The following is a 23,119-nucleotide window of genomic DNA, read 5'->3' as shown; positions in this document are numbered from 1 at the left end:
AAGTGTAAGCCACTGTGACACTATTGTTCTTTTTAAATTTTTGTTATAAATGTCTAATGATAAAGTTATTGAGGGATTTTTAGTCACTGCTATGTAGAAATTGTAACTAATATTGATACAGTTGTTGATAATATTCATTTTTGATTCACTACTTTTGGTTTGTTCTGTGTCGTGTTTGTGTCTCCTCTCAATTGCTCTGTTTATTGCAGTTCTGAGTGTTGCCAGGTCGGGTTTGGTTTTGGAATTGGATTGCATTGTTATGGTATTGCTGTGTATTGTTTTGTTGGATTGACTAATTAAAAAAAAAAAATTAAAAACAATAAAAAAAAAAAAATTATCGATTTTTAAAAAATGAGAATCGATTCTGAATCGCACAACGTGAGAATCGCGATTCGAATTGCAATCGATTTTTTCCCACACCCCTACTGTTTAGTAAAAAATCTCTAACCCATCTCCAAGTTTGACCCGAGAAGGCCGAGATACCCATCAACCAATGTTCCCTCTTAGGTGCACGCCTGTGCAATTGCGCACTGCTCAAGCGTCCTCTGCGCACGGCAAATCTATGCCACTCACAAAATCAAATAAAAAAATAAGCGCATAACAATTTTCGACATGACACGGACACGACAGAGAAAACAGTTTTCGTCATCATTGTTCAAATATTGTAACGTCTGTCGAGATGCTTTGAGGACATCGATCACTTTACTGAGCAAAACTCTTTATTGTCGGCCATAAACACATCACCAAAACATTAGTAAAAAAAATTGTATCTAGCAAAACTGGTCATTTTCTGCAGTACAAACCAGACCAAGAGATCGGTAGGTTGGAGTTCAAATCCCAGCCGAGTCATACCAAAGACTATAAAAATGGGACCCATAACCTCCCTGCTTGGCACTCAGCAACAAAGGGTTGGAGTTGGGGGTTAAATCACCAAAATGATTCCCGCAAATTTCACCACATCTAAGTGTGTGTGTGACAATCATTGGTACTTTATTCTTAATCTTTAAAACCAACTTTGTTATATCAACAGCAGCCGCTCGCTCTTTCTCACTTGCACAACACATGCACATATGGCACTTAGCCAGTGATGCGTTTACAGCCACACAAAAAGTTGGACAACTCCAACACCACACATAAAGTGTAATTCCCGGTCGTTACACTATGATTTACCAATCAAATGTGTGCTTATTCTAGTGTCATTTATTAGGAATAATAATAATAATCATGAAATGCTGTTAGTATATTAAATAAATACAATCACTGCCTCCCTCCAACTTTGAGGCAAAGTTTCAACCTCCCATACGTTAATGTAACATCATATAACTTTCATGGCAGCCATACGCCCCATGTGCTTAGGCATGCTGTAATACATATTGTCTTTACCTGGAGTTTAAGGTGATGCTCGTCATATTGCCCTTCTCATTTAGTCTAATGTTAACAGAGCATCCATTATACTTCAAATATATTCTCTACTACCCAGACCAGTTGGGTAATCTGCTTTTTTTCCTCCTGACCACATTTACTTCTTTCGGTCAAATCTTCCGAGCTGTGTATTCTCACTAATGCTTTTGCTATCCTTTCTGCCTTTTCCTTGTTAGACACTGCTATCACATTCTGCTCTTTGATCACTGTGTACTGTGTATCCCTCCTAATACCGCTCATGCTCTTTATCATTCTCTCTCTCCTGTTGGAGTAGCCCTACCAATTTAATTGCAAAAATGTTACCAACTATTTATTTTTGCTCCACTTACCCCCTTCTTAACCCAAGCTTGAGCCTTGTTATATTCAATCAGACTATCATAATTTAATGTATTTTGCAACTTCTCCACTGCAGAGTTTCTTTCATTGATTGCCCTACTACTTTCTTCTGTCCACCACAGAACAGCCTTTCTTTCTTTGTCCCTTTACTATTGGGAATGGTCTGCATTGCTGCCTCTAACAACACTTGTCTGTACCTTCTTATTGATTAAATGAACATCCCTCTTCTAAGTCTATATCCTCCATTTTTGTCTCACACATATTTCTAAAGACCCATTCCCAGCTACCTGTCTCTGCATCATGCCTCTTTGTAGTAATATCCTACATTCTACAAGAAAATGATCACCGCCCCTATTTGTGTCCTCTACTGTGTCCCACTCACAGATGTCTGTCAGATTTCTGGTAACAAGTTCCAGATCCTGTGCTGAAGTCCTCGCCGTGTGCACATCAATACGAGTCCCTCTTCCATCACTCAAGAAAACCATTCTCTTCTCTTGGAAAATATGCTCAATTACTTCCCAATTTAAATAATTCCTCACACCTACCCAGAAAGTACTGTGTGCATTAAAATCCCCACACACTTAACTCCCCTCAATACCTTCGATTTGTCCAAGCTTATAAAGATCTAACTTTTTACCTGCATTCTAATAATTTATCATAACCACCTTGCCTTCCCTTGTCCATATTTCAACCAACACATAGTCTTGGTCCTTCCCTACTCCTACCTGTCTAAAAGACACATCTTGTCATATAAAGGTTGCACACCCACCTCCCACACCGTCTACCCAACCACGTCTAACAGTCACAAATCCTCTTATCCTAAAATCTAAATTTGGTCTCAAACATGTCTCCTAGATACAATACATGGTATATCCGGCTTGTCGTGCAAATCATCAATATACCTTTTTAACTCAAAGCCATTAGCCAATAAACTTCTAGCATTCCATTGCAACAGTAAAACCATTAAATATTATCCCACACTTAAACTCTTGGCTAGCCTGAGCCCTCAAGTCATTTATCATCTCTTCCCATGTGAGTCCAATTAACCCCAAATGATGTGCGGCAGCTGTAATAATTATTTGTATACTATCGGTTTTAGACCTGATCAGCATTGTAGCATTCATCACTCCTGATATAAAGGTGACTAACTTTTTCACATCCACCACGATCACCGCTCGAGTTCCCTTTTCCGGTTTTCCCCTATTCCTAGGACTCACTACCTCTTCCCCCATCATTCCTTGATTTACCCTTGATAACCTTAATGTAAACTGGGCCTTAGATTCACCTCCTCACCCCCCGCCCCACCCTCCCTTTTTTACTGTTAACCACTTTCAAAGCTTCTGCCTCCATAACTTCCTGCTGTACTCTAACCTGCTGCACTTAATTTAGCTTTTTCATTTTCTCCCACCCCCTATAAGCCACACTATGATCCCCTCTACAACCATAGCATCTGGGTTGAACCTCAGTACACTCTGAATATTCATTATCCTTACCACAACTTGCACATTTGCACTTTCCTTTGCATATGTTAGCTGTGTGGCCAAACCCCTGACAGTTGTAGCATCTAATTGGCCCCTCTACATATTCTCTAACACTGTAGCTCATGACATCAACAAAAACCTTATTTAGCAGTGTTTCATCCTCAAACGCCAACAGTCCTTTGTCTTTCCGCTCCCCATGTCGGGTTATCGGCAATCTCTTTCAGTTTACCCCAGATTTGCCTTAAACTCCTCCGCTGCCATGTCCAATGGTACAGGCCAGATAACTCTTTTACTCCACTTGTTACTCTGCCCCACATAGCTAGCGCTCACTTGTGCTGCTCAATTGCTTTAAGTCAGTAAGCTCGCTGTCTTTGCATACTACTAACATGTTTCCATCTTTTAACACTTTTGCCATTGAAATATCTCCCACCTGACCTTTCAACACCGTTGAGAGCCTAACTGTGTTTAGTGCCGAGACGCCTCCCTGCTCTTTAAATCTTGCTGCAATTTTATACTTTGATTCCTCTCTTTTATTACTACCCTTTCTGTATTATGTTGTTCGCTAGCTTTGATCTTCTTTACATGCCTTCCTTCTTCAACCCCACAGGCCTACCTTTTCTCTTTCCCTCTACCCTCATCATGATTTACATCCATTCTTTCTTCACTCCCACTTGAACCTTCATCTCCCCACTCTAGTCCATTCACAACACAGCTGTGCCAACCCGCCGTTGACTTCTTCCTTGATTTCCCCATTGTTTTGATCACTGCTTTCTTTAACATCAAATCTGACGCTTGACAGCTACCTCCTGAATCGTCAGCCAATCTTCATCGAAAGTCTTTTAATCCAGCCAGTAAAGAGCTCTTACCAAGCCCCCAATTCAAATGTTTTCTTTGGTCTTTGATTCCAACCTAGTATATGATGCTTTAGTTTAGAGAGCATTTTTCTGTGTTTCTTGCATTGAACAAAGAGAGCACAGTCTACCAAGTCAAATTCCTTATGTGCTAATCATACTTGATTCTCGTTCTGGTAACATATGTATTAACGCAGATTAATCGCGTGATTAACATTGTTTACTTTAGATGAAACTGTTAGCAAGTTTTGAACAAATGATAACAAAGTAGCAGTGCCTGTGACCTTTCAATTTGCCAGTGCCACATTCCACTGGTCTTAAACAATCACGCATGTGATTTAGATTAGTTTTCCCCTTCTCAATTCATTGTTCACCGCAACAAATACTCAACAATGAGAAATTATGTGAAGAGGAGAATAATTAAAGACTTCAACAGGTGTGATCGGTACAAAACAAAGTACGATATGAAGTAACATGAACGCCTGCATCAAAGTGCTTACCAAGTAGTGCTGTTTTCTTTTAATTAATATTACAGAAAGTCCTTTATTTGGTCCCAACTGTTCACTGCCAGGTGATGCCAAGCATGCTGCAGCTGCTCTCCCAAAGCTTCTGGGCCAAATCATCATCAGAGGCTGCCGCGGAGCACCTTGCAGGGGCGCAGTCACTGAAAGCACATAGAAACCAAGGTCACGCACAACGTAAGAGTGAACGTCCTGTCTCAAAGGGTGATCGTAAAGAAGAAAAACAAATGTACCTGAAGTAACCTCCACTCTGACTCTCTAGGCCGGGCTGCACGGCGCAGTAAATGGTGGTCTGAGCCCCTTCTACAGTTGTCTTGGTGAAAATCCTGAAGATCTTCACAGCCACCTGGATGCACTGATGCTGGTGCCTCCACAGGTCGGACTGCACCACACCCGGGTGTAGCGAGAACACGCTCACCCCGGTTCCTGCAACATGTATCAAGCATCTATACATACTCATATGTGACAATATACTGTACTTTAGTAAATATATTTGATTTGTTTTCATTAATTCTTCTTTTAATTTTAGATCTATTACAATCCCTCAAGAAAGGGAAAGTCAGTTTGTGTTCTATGCTATTGTATTTATTTTAAGATGACATTCAGCACAACATGTACTTATACAAATAATGCATTGGAATTATGTGCACAATATATACTACTGTTTAATCTTTTAGCATATACATATAATTATAAATAAATAATAAATACAATAAAAACAACAAAACATTTTTGAAATGTGCAAATCATTTATTGTTTCTTTTTTTTTTAATTGAATGAGCCAGACATTTATAAGTGGAAGTTACTTACTGTTCATTTATCACATTCTCAATTTTGTTTTTCATATTTATCTAATAATTATGGTAATTTTGACTATTTATATCAATCATTTTGACTTTTAATCTCATAATTTTGACTTCTTATTTCATATTTTTGACATTTTATTTCATAATTTCGACTTTTTATCTTATTATATAGACTTTTTAAACCTATGAATTTAACTTTTTATGTTATAATTTTGACTTTCTTATTTCATATTTGTGACTTTTTATGCAATTAGAGACCATTTTTCTAATTTTTATGATTGTTTATATAATAATGACTTATGTCATAATTTCGATTCATCATTTAAATTTTTATCAGTTTTAATCCTAAATTTATGACTTTCTATTATTCTGGATCATAATATCAATTTTTTATGTCATAATTTCAATTCATCTCAGAATTTTGACTTTCTCATCTCATACTTTTAACTTTAATCTCATAATTATGACTTTATATTTCATTATGACGTTTTATCTTATAATTTTTACTTTTTATCTCATAATTTTGACTTCTTATTTCATACTTTTGACATTTTATTTCATAATTTCGACTTTTTATCTTATTATATAGACTTTTTAAACCTATGAATTTAACTTTTTATGTCATAATTTTGACTTTTTTATTTCATATTTGTGACTTTTTATGCAATTAGAGACCATTTTTCTAATTTTTATGATTGTTTATATAATAATGACTTATGTCATAATTTCGATTCATCATTTACATTTTTATCAGTTTTAATCCTAAATTTATGACTTTCTATTATTCTGGATCATAATTTAAATTTTTTATGTCATAATTTCAATTCACCTCAGAATTTTGACTTTCTCATCTCATACTTTTAACTTTAATCTCATAATTATGACTTTATATTTCATTATGACGTTTTATCTTATAATTTTTACTTTTTATCTCATAATTTCGACTTTCATCTCATAATTCTGACTTTTTATGTCCTAATTATCACCATTTTATCTCATCATTTCAAGATTTTATCTCAAAATTTCCATTTGTTATCTCATAGTTTTGACTCTTATCACAATTTTGACTTTTTATCTCATAATTCCAACTTTTTATCTCATAATTATGACTCACCAAGGTGTTACTTTTTTCAGTTTAGAAACAGGCTTTTATAATTTATTACGTATATTTGTTATTTATTTTCTGGATTTTAATGTTCATTTTTTTCTAATCCAAGTGCAGCTGGGATAGGCTCCATCTCCCCGTGACCCTGAGAGGGACAAGCGGTAGAAAAAGGATGGATGGATATTATTTGTATTAAATCCTGTTATTATTCCATTGCTATAGCTTAATTGTACTTAATTATTTATATTATACATTTTTGGTTTACTATTCCTTTTCTTATTCAAAGAGTTTTAAAAATGTAACTTTTGGAAGTTAGGTGATAGGTACCAATAGTTAGAAAAGTGTTGTCCATATAACGCAAACATCACAATACATGTTTAGCAAAGGTAAAATACCAATAAACTGATCCACAACTGTTGATATATTGATATGATATTACTGACCAATAATTGAATTATAACAGACAAAAATTCTCATGTAAAAATCCAAACCTTTAAGCTTTTTGGCCAAGGCTCGTGCAAACAGGACGTTGGCCAGCTTGCTCTGTCCGTAGGCTTTCATGGTGTCGTAGCTTCTCTCGCTGTTGAGGTCCTCCAGTCTGATGCTGGTCCAGGTGTGAGCCACTGATGCCACCACTACGACACGAGCAGGAGCGGACCACTTGATCAAATCCAGCAGCAGGTAAGTCAACAGGAAGTGACCTGTTATTTCACATACATTACACACATACTGTAATGTCCTAAATGCATTATAATATTGCTACCTTTGTTAAAATGAGCTTCACTAGGTTAGCGTAGTCCACAAACTAATGCTACACACTTAATATGACATACTACACAAACCATAATGCCATTTTGATTGACACTATCAAATATAAATACACGTGGACGGCGTGGCGAAGTTGGTAGAGTGGCTGTGCCAGCAATCGGAGTGTTGCTGGTTACTGGGGTTCAATTCCCACCTTCTACCTTCCTAGTCACGTCCGTTGTGTCCTTGGGCAAGACACTTCACCCTTTGCCTCTGATGGCTGCTGGTTAGCGCCTTGCATGGCAGCTCCCGCCATCAGTGTGTGAATGTTTGTGTGAATGGGTAAATGTGGAAATAGTGTCAAAGCGCTTTGAGTACCTTGAAGGTAGAAAAGCGCTATACAAGTACAACCCATTTATCATTTAAATAAATACACAAATAACATTCTTTACTATGTTGGTCGTGAGAGATGTTTAATAAAAAACGTTAAGCGTGACCTCAGGATGCAGAGACGGCAGACGTAGCACAGGTAAAAAAAATACTTAACGAAAGCAAATGCAGAGAAAAGGTCTATACTTGTTCAGGTAGCAACAAACAATGATTCAGCCCTGTCCAGAGGCAGCCTGATTGGGAACCAGGGACGGGTGTGTCCTGATTGCCAATCAGGCACAGGTGAGCAAAGCAGCGCTCAGGCCATGGATGAAAGTGGCAGGAAAAGAAAACACACAGGGAAAGTAAACAAAAAAACAAGCGCACTCGAACAGAAATCACACCAAGCACAGGCAGATAAACACAAGTCCAAAGCTGTCATGGAGGCTCACGACAAACTATTGAAATTAAATAAAAACAAAGAAATATTTAATTAAATTGAAAGAATATCATAAAAATAGGACATTTTAAAATGGTCACAGAAAATTAACACATCAAAAAAGTAAACATTCAAAGACAAATTTAAAAGATTAATGAAATAAATGCATTGGCGTCAATCAAAGCGTTTGCATTAGATCGTGCAAGTGGCCAAGATGTCCTGTAGTATTATTACTGCAAAATACTGAAGGACAAGTCACAAGGAAATGTGTGCATTAAGCCTTTCTTCATTTCCTCTCTGCACTATTGTTCTTGATTTGCTTTCCTCCCTGAAGTAAGTTCCTGGTAGTACAAAAGTGTAATGTATGTTTGCGTGTGCATATGTGTGTGGGCTTGTTGTTTCAGCACAGCATGTTCTTGCCGCTAAAAATACCACCTATGAAGGATCCCAGTAAAGACACACTGTACAATATCTGATACACAGACACAAACATAATCATCCTTGCGATTGCTCAATTATGTAACCACTTTAACTAAATTTCCTTTACCAGCTTCCTCCAGCGATACAGCCTCAGGTGAATGAGGCCAAATTAATGTTCTGGATGTTCCGTGGTGACTCACCCAAATGATTGACTCCAAGCTGCATTTCAAAGCCGTCAGCTGTGTTGGAGTACGGGCACATCATGATGCCTGCGTTGTTTATCAAAATATTCACTTGTTTCTCCTCTAAAAAGAATGTCAGAGTTCAGTTACAGTGCAACATGCTCCAAAAATCGTTTTTATAAATAGATGCTCCATATAAACTACCTTTGTTGATGAGCTCTGCAAAGGCTCTAATGGACCTGCTGTCAGAGAGATCCAGCTTCCTAATGACCACGTTGTCATTGCCAGTGTCCTCCAATATCTCCAATCTCGCCTCTTCTGCCCTTTCCAGGTCTCTGCATGCCATGATGATGCGGGCGCCTTAAGGAAAGAAGAGAAAAACAGAAGATGACAAAAGTCAAAATTACATATTTCCAGCATTTCCTACCGCAGGATGTGTGGGGTGGACGTAGCAGCCTGATAAAAACAAATACTTTTTTTTTTACTTGCTAAACTAACTACAGCAATAAATATAAACACATCGGGTCTGATCTACAAAGATTCAAATGACGCGTGTTAATATTGCATGTACTATTTGACATGTTGCATCAATCTACTACGACAGCGTGTACAATTGATAACAAGTGCAACAATCTGTTAAATGAGGTTTTTCCGTGTATAACGTGTTTATCTCCTGATTTATGGCATCATATGCTTTCAACCTGGGGCGTTTTGTCATGAACCACCTTTTCTAGGCTATATTGAAGTATGATCGAGACAACAGAACCTTCTTTTAGCACGCTGAAGGTGCGCTCTGGGAGACACTGCGGTGTTGTGATGGTGCGTCTGGTATGATCCAATTGCAAGCAAATGCATGTTGTAAGAAGTTTTTTGATATATATATTTTTCCTATATAAAAAAAATAATACCATTTATAAAACATGATCAGATACCCATACGACTCAATTTAATTCATTTAAATCAAGCCTTTAAGTCATCCAGCAAATAATTAATAGATAATAGACCAGTAGACCCTATATGTGAACAAAACCCAAAACTAGTGAAGTTGGCATGTTGTGTAAATCGTAAATAAAAACAGAATACAATGATTTGCAAATCCTTTTCAACTTATATTCAATTGAATACACTGCAAAAACAAGATATTTAATGTTCAAACTGAGAAACTTGTTTTTTTTGTGCAAATAATCATTAACTTAGAATTAAATGGCAGCAATTCCTTGGAAAAAAGTTGGCACAGGGGCATTTTTACCACTGTGTTACATGGCCTTTCCTTTTAACAACACTCAGTAAACGTTTGGGAACTGACGAGACCAATTTTTGAAGCTTTTCAGGTGGACATTTTTCCTATTCTTGCTTGACATACAGCTTAAGTTGTTCAACAGTCCGGGGTCTCCGTTGTGGTATTTGACACTTCATAATGTGCCACACATTTTCAATGGAGACAGGTCTGGACTACAGGCAGGCCAGTCTATTACCCACACTCTTTTACTACAAAGGTTTTTATTTTTATTTTTTTTGTCATAAAAAAATACAATCATGTGTGCTTACGGACTGTATCCCTGCAGACTGTATTGATCTATATTGATATATAATGTAGGAACCTGAAATATTAATAACAGAAAGAAACAACCCTTTTGTGCGAATGAGTGTGAATTAGTGTAAATGGGGGAGGGAGGTTTATTGGGTTGGTGCACTAATTGTAAGTGTATCTTGTGTTTTTTATGTTGATTTAATAAAAAATATTTATTTATTTATTTTTTTAAATTTCTTGTGCGGCCCGGTACCAATCGATCCACGGACCGGTACCGGGCCACGACCCGGTGGTTGGGGACCACTGCCCTAAATTCCTTGCAATAGCTCGTTGAGAAATATTGTTCTTAAACTTTTCAACAAATTGCTCACACATTGGTTCACAAATTGGTGACCCTCGCCCCATCCTTGTTTGTGAATGACTGAGCATTTCATGGAAGCTGCTTTTATACCCAATCATGGCACCCACCTGTTCCCAATTAGCCTGTTCACCTGTGGGATGTTCACAATAAGTGTTTGATGAGAATTCCTCAACGTTCTCAGTCTTTTTTGAAACATGTTGCAGGCATCAAATTCCAAATGAGCTAATATTTGCAAAAAATAACAAAGTTTACCAGTTCGAACACTAATTCTAAGTTCTAAATACTAATGATTATTTTCCAAAAAAAATTTAGTTTCTCAGTTTGAACATTAAATATCTTGTCTTTGCAGTGTATTCAATTGAATATAGGTTTAAACGTATTTGCAAATCACTGCATTCTGTTTTTATTTACGATCTACACAACGTGCCAACTCCACTGGTTTTCGGTTTTGTACATTGGACATTGGAACTTTGACCAATACTAGACAAATAGCAGTCAATTAAGCAGTCAATTAAAAGACCCTAATGACACAGCATGCTTTTCAACATCCCATAATGTCTTTTAACCCTCATTGTCATTCAAGCACTGCATTAATGACGACACTCTCTCATGAATGAGCTTCTCTGAGGATGTACTGTTGCTCCACACACACTCATGTGTACGTACGCGCACAAACAGGCCCCCGTCGTACACAAACATAATAGCTGCAGTGGCCAGCAATTATGGAAGAGGAGAGTGATTACTCAGTGGCAGCTTTGTTTCTGTCCCGCTGGTCCTATGTGGGAAAGCTCAGTCACTCCCACGTTGCCTCAGAGGCCAAGTAAACTTCATTAAAATAAAGCAGACAACACATGGTAAAGGCTCAATATTGAAAGACTTCCTGTTGCATTTTAAGGAGGGATATTAATGATGAGTGCAGATTTGATTATATATGATATTTTTTATAAGCCTTGCTTTGTGTGTGTGGTTATGTGTGTCTGTCTGTGTGTGTTTGTGTTGGGTGCATTCTCCCATCTTTCTTTTGTTGAACGTCTGGCTCGGGAGTGGAGCAGCCCCTCACAATGCTCCCTCTGTCCCCATTTTTTGATGCCTCGTCTGTCTTCCATCACTTGACTGGTGGAGTGTTAAGCCCGCACATTCACACGTTAACATCACCTTCTTACGCTGCAAAAATGCACCATTCTCAAAGAAAGACCGCGGGGGGATTAAACTTGATTCTTTGCTGGGGGGGTCATGTTTTTTCACTTTAAATCTGCTTAACTTTCCTCCTTAGCTCCTTATTTCATGGAATGTTTAGGTCACACATGGAAAGTTTGCAGATCGACAAAAGTACTCATAGTAGTATTGGTCCTTTCAGTAGTAGTAGCTGCATTGTAGAGTTAGAATTTGTAGTAGCTGTGTTTGTATTTGTGATTAATATTCTTATTAGCAGTAGAAATACTTGGAGTATTAGATGCAACTTTAGTAGCAGGGGTGTTGGAAATCCCAATTGTTATTCATAACAATTTTGAATCAATTAAAATGTTTCAGGCATCAATTTTTTTAAATTAGTTTTTTAGGTAATCTCCTTATACATCAGCGGCCATGAGCAGCTTTTTGTAACCTGTTTTGGGTATAATTTATACACTGAATAAAATATTGCGAGAATCGGTTTCAATTGAGAATCAAACCTGGATCTAATCGTCACCGCAAGAATCTGAATTGAATTGAAACGTGAGTTGTTGTAAGATGATTGACATCCCTTTGTAGTAGGCGTAAGTAGTCATAGTTGCATTGAGTAAAGGCGATTGTTATAATAGAATACTGTACTACTAAAAGTAGATGAAGTAGCAACTGTAGCTGTAGTAGTAGCAGTAGCAGTAGTAAAGGTACGTGTTATAATTGAGTACTATTAAAAGTAGTTGTAATAGATGTAGTAATAATAGTTGCAGTAAGTAAAGCTACTTGTTATAATTGAATACTACCAGAAGTAGTTGAAGTAGCATTAGCAGCTGTAATAGTAGTAGTAGGTACAGTATGTAAAAGGTACTTGTTAACATTGAATACTACTAAAAATAGTTCATGAAGCAAGCAGCAGTTGTAGTAGTCGCAATAATCGTAGTAAGTAAAGGTAGTCGAGTATGAGTAGTATACTTAATGTTATTACTACAAATAGTTGTAATAGTTAAAGCAGCAGTTGTATTAGCTACAGTGGCAGCAGCATTAGTAGTAGTAGTAGTTGTATACAATATTTTACTTAAGTAATAATTTTGCAGCAGTAGTAGCAGCGGTATTAGCCCAATAGTTGTCATACAGTAGTGGTCTTAGTAGTGGTGGTATAAATAGTAGTTTTAGCAGTGGTATTAAAATAAATAGTACAAGAAAGAGGAGGAGGAGGAGGAAGGGGAGCAGTAGTTGTAATAGTAACAATGGCACAGTAGTACAGTAGTAGTAGTTATACTGTAGTTGTCACGGCCCGGGCGCATGCCAATGCGCACTCATCAATGAGCCCTGCCGAGCGCACCTCGGGACACGCCCATGGCCGCTCATCTCCTGTACGCATCACTCCGGCGGCAGCAAGCAGATGCAATCAATCAGCACTCAGCACACCTGTCGTTGAGGATCTTCCTGGGCTTAAGCCAGTGCAGACCTGCGTTAAGGCCAGAACGTAATCATCTGTTCGAGTACCGTAAGCAATCATCCAGCTCTATGCAACCTTGCTCTCTCTATGTGTGTTCGCAACCGTCATGTTTGATTGGTCTCGTGTCTTCCTTGTCATCCTTCCTGCAGTCTGCCTTCGTTCTATGTGACGAGCTGTGCGTCTCATCTTCCTTGTTGTTCCCCTCTGATTCTCTGGTTGCTACTCTTGGATCTCAACCTCTCGCCTGGACACGAACCTGTTGACGCCTCGCTATATCCCCCGACTACCTGCCTGTCTCACTGACATTCCAGCCTGCTTTTACCCTCCGGGATTTTCGCCTCTCGCTCAACACTCCCGGTAACACACAACAGTTAATTCACACAAAGTCGCGCACCATACAGACTCTTGGATCTAGTCACACTCATTTCGATAGTATATTTACATTATTGTTTGTTATTATATATATATATTGTAAATATATATAATAAATACATAGAGCTAACTACGCCCCCTTGTTGTCTGTGCCGTCTACTCCTCCTGTGTACGTAACAATAGTAGTAGGATAGTTGTATTGTCCTAAATGTACCAGCACTAGTAAATTAGTGTTGATAGGAGCAGTAGCAACGGTACAAGTAGTTGTAATAATAGTTACAAATAGTTGTAATAAAAGTTGCAAATACTTTAAGTACTAGAAGTAGTAGTTGTTTTAATAGTATTATTCATAGTAATAGCAGTAAAATAAGTATAGTACTCTGACTCATTTAAGTGAAAGGTTAGATGGTAGCACAGTTGTTTTGATATTAGTACTATCAATAAGAGTATGAGAGTAGTACTGCACTAAGAGAAGTATTAGGTGAGTAGTACTACAAGTAGTACTAAGAGTAGGGTTAAAAGTGTAGTACTGCACTAAGAGAAGTATTAAGTGAGTAGTACTACAAGTAGTACTAAGAGTAGAATTAAAAGAGTAGTACTGCACTAAGAGAAGTATTAAGTGAGTAGTACTACAAGTAGTACTAAGAGTAGGGTTAAAAGTGTAGTACTGCACTAAGAGAAGTATTAAGTGAGTAGTACTACAAGTAGTACTAAGAGTAGAATTAAAAGAGTAGTACTGCACTAAGAGAAGTATTAAGTAAGTAGTACTACAAGTAGTACTAAGAGTACTAAGAGTAGAGTTAAAAAAGTAGTACTGCACTAAGAGAAGTAATAGTGAGTAGTAGTACAAGTAGAACTAAGAGTATTAAGAGTAGAGTTAAAAGAGTAGTACTGCACTAAGAAGTAATAAGTGAGTAGTACTACAAGTAGTGCTATGAGTACTAACAGTAGAGTTAAAAGAGTAGTACTGCACTAAGAGAAGTGTTAAGTGAGTAGTACTACAAGTAGTAATAAGAGTAGAATTAAAAGAGTAGTACTGCACTAAGAGAATTAATAAGTAAGTGAGTAGTAGTACAAGTAGAACTAAGAGTATTAAGAGTAGAGTTAAAAGAGTAGTACTGCACTAAGAGAAGTATTAAGTGAGTAGTACTGCACTAAGAGAAGTATTAAATGAGTAGCACTGCACTAAGAGAAGTATTAAGTGAGTATTACTGCACTAACAGACGTATTAAGAAAGTAGTACTGCACTAAGAGAATTATTAAGAGAGTAGTATTGCACGAAGAGAAGTATTAAATGAGTAGTACTTAAGAGAAGTATTAAGAGAGTAGTACTGCACTAAGAGAAGTATTAAGAGAGTAGTACTGCACTAAGAGAAGTATTAAATGAGTAGTACTGCACTAAGAGAAGTATTAAGAGAGTAGTACTGCACTAAGAGAAGTATTAAGAGAGTAGTACTGCACTAAGAGAAGTATTAAGAGAGTAGTACTGCACTAAGAGAAGTATTAAGAGAGTAGCACTGCACTAAGAGAAGTATTAAGAGAAGTATTAAGAGAGTAGTACTGCACTAAGAGAAGTATTAAGAGAGTAGCACTGCACTAAGAGAAGTATTAAATGAGTAGCCCTGCACTAAGAGAAGTATTAAGAGAGTAGCACTGCACTAAGAGAAGTATTAAGAGAGTAGTACTACACTAAGAGAAGTATTAAGAGAGTAGCACTGCACTAAGAGAAGTATTAAGAGAGTAGTACTACACTAAGAGAAGTATTAAGAGGGTAGTACTGTACTAAGAGAAGTATTAAGTGAGTAGTACTGCACTAAGAGAAGTATTAAGAGAGTAGTACTACACTAAGAGAAGTATTAAGAGGGTAGTACTGTACTAAGAGAAGTATTAAGTGAGTAGTACTACACTAAGAGAAGTATTAAGAGAGTAGCACTGCACTAAGAGAAGTATTAAGAGAGTAGTACTACACTAAGAGAAGTATTAAGAGGGTAGTACTGTACTAAGAGAAGTATTAAGAGAGTAGTACTGCACTAACAGAAGTATTAAGAGGGTAGTACTGTACTAAGAGAAGTATTAAGTGAGTAGTACTGCACTAAGAGAAGTATTAAGAGAGTAGCACTGCACTAAGAGAAGTATTAAATGAGTAGCACTGCACTAAGAGAAGTATTAAGAGAGTAGCACTGCACTAAGAGAAGTATTAAGAGAGTAGTACTACACTAAGAGAAGTATTAAGAGGGTAGTACTGTACTAAGAGAAGTATTAAGTGAGTAGTACTGCACTAAGAGAAGTATTAAGAGAGTAATACTGCACTAAGATAAGTATTAAGTGAGTAGTACCTCTAGCTGCCAGGTCTCTGGCGGTCTCTTTGCCAATGCCCGTGTTGGCTCCAGTGATGATGACTGTTTGGCCATCCAGCCTCTCCTCACACGACCAGCGGTTACAGCACACAGCCCTCAACAACAACACGGAAGTGTACATAAACGTGTTACAAAGTCAACGAACACTGACACAATTCAAGTTACATGATACAACATTTTAAGAAAGTCCAGAAAAAAGTACTGTACTGCACTGGAGAGTTGTTATATTAGCAGCATTTGCACACCGAGCTAACGTGACAAACATTCATTTTCCTAACGAGCCATGTAGACAACATGTCGTCCTACTATACCTGCAGAACATCGTTACACCTTCAGCAGCAGGGAAGAAATGAACATCATCATAATCCACACCATCATAGCTCCTCGCTGGCCCCGCCCATCTTGTCGCGACAACTTCGGCGTTCGGCCAATCGGGAGCGAGCTCGTGCATAATTGACTCGCCAGTTCCAGACTGGGAAGCAGACGTAAGGATTGGCAGCCTCTTGCAGTACTTCCTTACAGCCGCTTGAGGGCGTCCTGGAGCAAACAAACACAGAGTCGTGTATAGAGAGAGTATAGCCAACTAAACAGGCGCCACCTTTGCTACCAAGCACGTGTGCGGCTGTGACGTCGTTCTGATGTTAGTTTTCCTGACAAAATAAACCATAATAAGTCTAAATATAGTTTTAAATATACTCCAGCTCATACAATTACAATAAAAATGTTTTAATTTCCTCAAAATATAATTTTCTGGCCATATTTGATGCACTCCGCTGTCTACATCCATGCAGTGTTTTGTGACCAACAGTGCAATAAATGTAAAAAAAAAAATACAGAGAACATCAAAAAAAAACTTATTACGCTCATTTTGCCAAAATCCTCATTAGCTTTGGACCAACAATTACAGAGAAATTGTGATTTTTGGGTGAAGTATGTCAACTGTGTATATAAATATGTGTGTGTGTGTGTGTGTGTGTATTTTTGTACTTGATTTTTGTCATCTTCAAAATTAATTGACTGTTTGCATGTATGATTGTAATAATGAAACTCAATAAAACATCCATCCATCCATTTTCTACCGCTTGTCCCTTTTGGGGTCGCGCAGTATGTCAACTGTGAATGGATATGCATGTTTCAATTAAAAGAGAAGTGCAGTGTACGCGTAACTCTTTCAACCAGCTCAAGGTTGGAAGCAAACTGTCAGGGTGTGTTGATGACGAACCCCAAGATGCAGAGATGGCGGCAGGCATTGAGCAGGAAAACATGATTTAATTTAACTCTATAACAAGAAACAAACAAAAGGGTACAAACAAAAGGCGTGCACAAGGCGGAGAACAAACTTGGCTATGAACAGAAACTAGTACAAAGGCTAAACTATGGACAAGAAACAAAAACACTTACTGTGACACGAATAAACAAAACTCACGTGGCAAGAAACGAGCAGTATGAACTATGACATGAGCAGAGTGAACAGAAGGAGACAGAGCTACAACGACAAGTATAAATGACATCGACAAGTATAAATGACACTGACCTCGACAATCATTAGCGACATTGACAATACTCCAGCACTGACTGGAGAGAAAAGCAGGTCTAAATAGTAGCTGGCTGATTGACACCAGGTGTGGCCAGGTGCCAATCAGCCACAGCTGAGGGGACACAGTACTCAGGGAGACAAGTAGGAAATAACCAAAATAAGAGTGCCGACAGGAAATAAAGACAAACAGAGGAAAAACTCAAAACATAACTAAACTGTCAGTGACAAACCTGACAGTGGCCCCCATTCCCACAACGGATACCAGACGTTCTAGGAACCCACCCCACCCAAAAAAAACAGTCCAAAGTCACGGGAGGGTGGAGGGAGGACAAGGCAGTGGGCCGCCAGGCCAAATGTTCCCGCAACCAGCGGGGAAGAGTCAGGTGGCGACGGCGAGTTGAACGCCGCCGCAATTGGCGAGGCGGTCGCCCATGGAACAACCACATCCGTGGCCGACGAGAGGATGGTGGCGCCCTCTGCTGGCCCACCGGAGAAGATGATGGTGGTTCCCCCTGCTGGCCCACCGGAGAGGATGGTGGCGCCCCCTGCTGGCCCACCGGAGAGGATGGTGGCACCCCCTGCTGGCCCACTGGAGAGGATGGTGGCGACCCCTGCTGGTCCACCGGAGAGGATGGTGGCGACCCCTGCTGGTCCACGGGAGAGGAAGATTGCGCCGTCTGTTGCAGACCCACCGGAGATGATGGCGCCATAGATTGCAGACCCACCGGAGATGATGGCGCCGTAGGTTGCAGACCCACCGGAGATGATGGCGCCATAGGTTGCAGACCCATCGGAGATGATGGCGCCGTAGGTTGCAGACCCACCGGAGATGATGGCGCCATAGGTTGCAGACCCACCGGAGATGATGGCGCCATAGGTTGCTGGCCCACCGGACTGCATGGTGGCGTCTGCCGGCCCACCGGACTGCATGGTGGCGTCTGCCGGCCCACCGGACTGCATGGTGGCGTCTGTTGCAGACCCACTTGTGTGGGGGGTAGCTGTGCCTCCTCAGCTGCACAGCTACTCATAGCCCCCCCCTCAAAGGACGGATCCCAGGCGTCCCACGAGAAGCCAACACAGGACAGGGATGGGTGGGAGGGATCACAAAAAGAGGCAAAAGCTTTTCTTTGATTCGGCCATCAATGATAAAGTAATGTTAAGTCTCTCTGCCATAGAAATCTCTGTGGGATTCGTGTTAGGAGGCTGGAGTATTGTGTCAGGGTGTGTTGATGACGAACCCCAAGATGCAGAGATGGCGGCAGGCATTGAGCAGGAAAACATGATTTAATTTAACTCTATAACAAGGAACAAACAAAAGGGTACAAACAAAAGGGTATAAACAAAAGGCGCGCACAAGGCGGAGAACAAACTTGGCTATGAACAGAAACTAGCACAAAGGCTAAACTATGGACTAGAAACAAAAACACTTACTGTGACACGAATAAACAAAACTCACGTGGCAAGAAACGAGCAGGATGAACTATGACATGAGCAGAGTGAACAGAAGTAGACAGAGCTACAACGACAAGTATAAATGACATCGACAAGTATAAATGACACTGACCTCGACAATCATTAGCGACATTGACAATACTCCAGCACTGACTGGAGGGAAAAGCAGGTCTAAATAGTAGCTGGCTGATTGACACCAGGTGTGGCCAGGTGCCAATCAGCCACAGCTGAGGGGACACAGTACTCAGGGAGACAAGTAGGAAATAACCAAAATAAGAGCGCAGACAGGAAATAAAGACAAACAGAGGAAAAACTCAAAACATAACTAAACTGTCTGTGACAAACCTGACACAAACAAGTCACCCTGTATTCATGTGAGTGCCTTTTGATCAATCACTTAGGAGATGGTATATAACTGCTGTAATATTGATATGAACAATGACATAGATTGATAGTGGTAGAAGTGATATTAGTATGGTAGTAATAAAAGCAACCTTTAGTAATAGCAGTAGTGTAGTACAGAAGTTGTACCATTTGTAGTTGTAGTAGTAACAGCAGTAGTAGCATCGTAGTAGTATCCCAGCAGAAACAAGACATTGATACAACGTGTATTATACATACGTGTCCTTTAAAACTGACTTTGAAACAATGTTGCAAAATAGTTGTATTTGTAAATTGAGACAACGCTGATGTCTAACGTTGGATCCACGTTGTTGGTTGGGAAATGACCAAATTTCAAAGATTAAATCAACGTCACAATCTGACATTGATTAAACGTCGTCAAGCATGTTGTTTCAACTTTGTGTTTGTGTTGTAAAATATTGGTTGGGATTGTGCTGAAAATTTTAATTTCCCCTTGGAGATTAATAAAGTATTTCTGATTCTGATTCTGAAATGACCAAAAATTAAATGGTCAAATCAACGTCCGAACCTAACATTGATTAAATGCTGTCAAAAAGCATGTTGTTTCAACGTTATGTTTGTGTTGTTCAATGTCAAGACCTAATTCAACAAGTTCTCAACGTTGTTTTAATGTCTTGTGCCTGCTGTGATATGGAATATTATTGCAGTATAGGTACAACATCAGTGGTAACAGTTACAGCATTAGTAGTCATAGTACTAAGATTTGTAGGATGGTAGCAGCCGTATTAGTAGTATAGATGTTAATAAGTGTGGGTATTAGTATGCATTATTAAGTACTGTATTAATAATAGCAAGAGTCGTAGTAGCTGCCCCAATTGTAGCAAAAGTCCTAGTGGCAGCAGCAATATTGGTATTTTCAGTATTTGTAATCAGTATGAATAGAATAAGTTATGTCATAGCAGTAAATGTACATTACCCAAAACCGGGGCAGTTGGCAAGTTGTGTAAATCGTAAATAACAACAGAATACAATGATTTGCAAATCCTTTTCAACCTATATTCAAATGAATATACTGCAAAGACAAGATATTTAATGTTCAAACTGGTAAACTTTGTTATTTTTTGCAAATATTTGCTCATTTGGAATTTGATGCCAGCAACATGTTTCAAAAAAGCTGGCAAAAGTGGCAAATAAGACTGAGAAGGTTGAGGAATGCTCATCAAACACTTATTTGGAACATTCCACAGGTGATCTGGCTATTTGGGAACAGGTGGGTTCGGGCTCCAGTACTATGGAATGCCCTCCCGGTAAAAGTTAGAGATGCTACCTCAATAGAAGCATTTCAGTCCCATCTTAAAACTCATTTGTATACTCTAGCCTTTAAATAGACCCCCTTTTTAGACCAGTTGATCTGCCGTTTTCTTTTCTCCTCTGCCCCCTCACTGGGTTATTCCGGTTCCGGTGACCATGGATGAGGTGCTGGCTGTCCAGAGCTGAGACCCGGGGTGGACCGTTTGCCTGTGCATCGGTTGGGGACGTCTCTGCGCTACTGACCTGTCTCCGCTCGGGATGGTCTCCTCCTGGCCCCACTATGGACTGGACTCTCACTGTTATGTTGGATCCACTAGGGACTGTACTTAGAGGGGGGGTTACCCACATATGCGATCCTCCCCAAGGTTTCTCATTGTCATTCACATCGACGTCCCTTGTGTGGGCTCTGTGCCGAGGATGTCGTTGTGGCTTGTGCAGCCCTTTGAGACTTTTGTGATTTAGGGCTATATAAATAAACATTGATTGATTGATTGATTGATGATTGGGTATAAAAGCAGCTTCCATGAAATGCTCAAATGCGTGAGCAAATTGTCAAACAGTTAAGAACAACATTTCTCAACGATCTATTGCAAGGAATTTAGGGATTTCACCATCTACGGTCCGTAATATGATCAAAAAGTTCAGAAAATTTGGAGAAATCACTGCACGTAAGCGACAATATTACGGACCTTCGATCCCTCAGGCGGTACTGCATCAAAAAGCGACATCAGTGTGTAAAGGATATCACAACATGGGCTCAGAAACACTTCAGAAAACCACTGTCAGTAACTACAGTTTGTCTCTACATCTGTAAGTGCAAGTTAAAACTCTACTATGCTAAGCGAAATCCATTTATCAACAACACCCAGAATCGCAGCCGGCTTCGCTGCGCCCGAGCTCATCTAAGATGGACTGATGCAAAGTGGAAAAGTGTTCTGTGGTCTGACAAGTCCACAATTGTTCTTGCAACTGTGGAAGTCGTGTCCTCCAGACCAAAGAGGAAAAGAACCATCCTGATTGTTATAGGCGCAATGTTCAAAAGCCAGCATCTGTGATGGTATGGGGGTGTATTAGTGCCCAAGGCATGGGTAAGTTACACATCTGTGAAGGCACCATTAATGCTGAAAGGTGCATACAGGTTTTGGAGCAACATATGTTGTTGTTACATGGACACCCCTGCTTATTTCAGCAAGACAATACCAAGCCACATTCTGCACATGTTATAACAGCGGGGCTTCATAGTAAAAGAGTGCGGGTACTAGACTGGCCTGCTTGTAGTCCAGATCTGTCTCCCATTGAAAATGTGTGGTGCTTTATGAAGCGTAAAATATGACAACGGAGACCCCCGGACTGTTGAACAACTTAAGCTGTACATCAAGCAAGAATGGGAAGGCATTCCACCTGACAAGCTTCAAAAATTGGTCTTGTCAGTTCCTAAACGTTTACTGAATGTTGTTAAAAGGAAAGGCCATGTAACACAGTGGTAAAAATGCCCCTGTGCCATCTTTTTTGCAATGTGTTTCTGCCATGAAATTCTAAGTTAATGATTATTTGCAACAAAAAAAAGTAAGTTTCTCAGTTTCAACATTACATATCTTGTCTTTGCAGTCTTTTCAATTGAATGTAAGTTTAAGGATTTGCAAAGCATTGAATTCTGTTTTTATTTACAATTTACAAAATGTGCCAACTTCACTGATTTTTGGTTTTGTAGTAGAAGGAGCAATAGTAGTTGGGACAATAGTACACATAATAGGACAATTAATATTAGAATTAGTGGTAGTTGTTGTTGGTGGTATTAATACAAGTAGTTTTTGCAGTAATTTGCATCTGTAATAACAGAAGTAATAACAACAGTATTAGTGGTAGAGTTTGCAGTAGTTGTTGCATTCATAGTTGTAATAGCTTGAGTAATATCTGCTGCTTCATGGTAGTTGAAGTCATTGTCATAAATTAGTGGTGGTATAGCAGTAATATTAGTGGCAGTAGAGGTTGAATAGAGAATTGAGTAGTAATAAAAGCTGTAATTGTAGTAGTTGCAACAATGCATTAGTAGGAGCAGCAGTTGTAGTCATAGTAGTAACATCAGTAAAGTAACATTTGTAATTAGTAGTTGAGGGTTCCTGGTTCAATCCCCACCTTCTACCATTCTAATCACGGCCGTTGTGTCCTTGAGAAAGACACCTCACCCTTGCTCCTGATGGGTCCTGGTTAGCGCCTTGTATGGCAGCTCCCGCCATCATTGTGTGAATGCGTATGTGAATGGGTGAATGTGGAAATAGTGTCAAAGCGCTTTGAGTTCCTTAAAAAAAAGGTAGAAAAGCGCTACACAAGTATAACCATTTACCATTTACCATTTAATAATACTGTAATAGGAGTAGTAGCAGCGGCAGTCGACGTATTAACAATAGTGTTTAGCCTACAGTCTATTTAACCTGTGATCCCAAGTGTGGTGCTGAAATACTTCAATACAAGTATTACACTGTAAGTAAAAGTAACCCAAACATTTATAAAGTACTGCAAACACCAGAATGTTCAT

The 23,119-nt window shown here is 39.1% G+C and overlaps 1 protein-coding gene across 2 annotated transcripts; it reads right to left on the bottom strand.

The window, feature by feature from the left end:
* Window positions 1-3,084: 3,084 nt before the first annotated feature.
* On the bottom strand, window positions 3,085-16,386 carry LOC133629996 (retinol dehydrogenase 12-like). 2 transcript variants are annotated; one of them, XM_062021185.1, is made up of 7 exons: window positions 16,232-16,386; window positions 15,900-16,015; window positions 8,884-9,039; window positions 8,698-8,802; window positions 7,014-7,223; window positions 4,845-5,037; window positions 3,085-4,754 (listed from the first exon to the last, which is right to left on the bottom strand). In XM_062021185.1, exons 1-7 carry the CDS (start codon window positions 16,369-16,371, stop codon window positions 4,652-4,654), a joined length of 1,023 nt encoding a protein of 340 aa, XP_061877169.1. In that variant the 5' UTR covers window positions 16,372-16,386; the 3' UTR covers window positions 3,085-4,651. The 2 variants fall into 2 exon arrangements, with proteins under 2 accessions (XP_061877169.1, XP_061877170.1); XM_062021186.1 differs by having other exon boundaries at window positions 15,900-16,024; window positions 16,233-16,249.
* Window positions 16,387-23,119: the final 6,733 nt, after the last annotated feature.

This window comes from Entelurus aequoreus, linkage group LG15 (genome assembly GCF_033978785.1).
Source record: "Entelurus aequoreus isolate RoL-2023_Sb linkage group LG15, RoL_Eaeq_v1.1, whole genome shotgun sequence".
In the NCBI taxonomy this organism is placed as follows: Eukaryota; Metazoa; Chordata; class Actinopteri; order Syngnathiformes; family Syngnathidae; genus Entelurus; species Entelurus aequoreus.
Note: the sequence above shows the minus strand (reverse complement) of the source record. Positions and strands in the feature narration are given on the sequence as shown.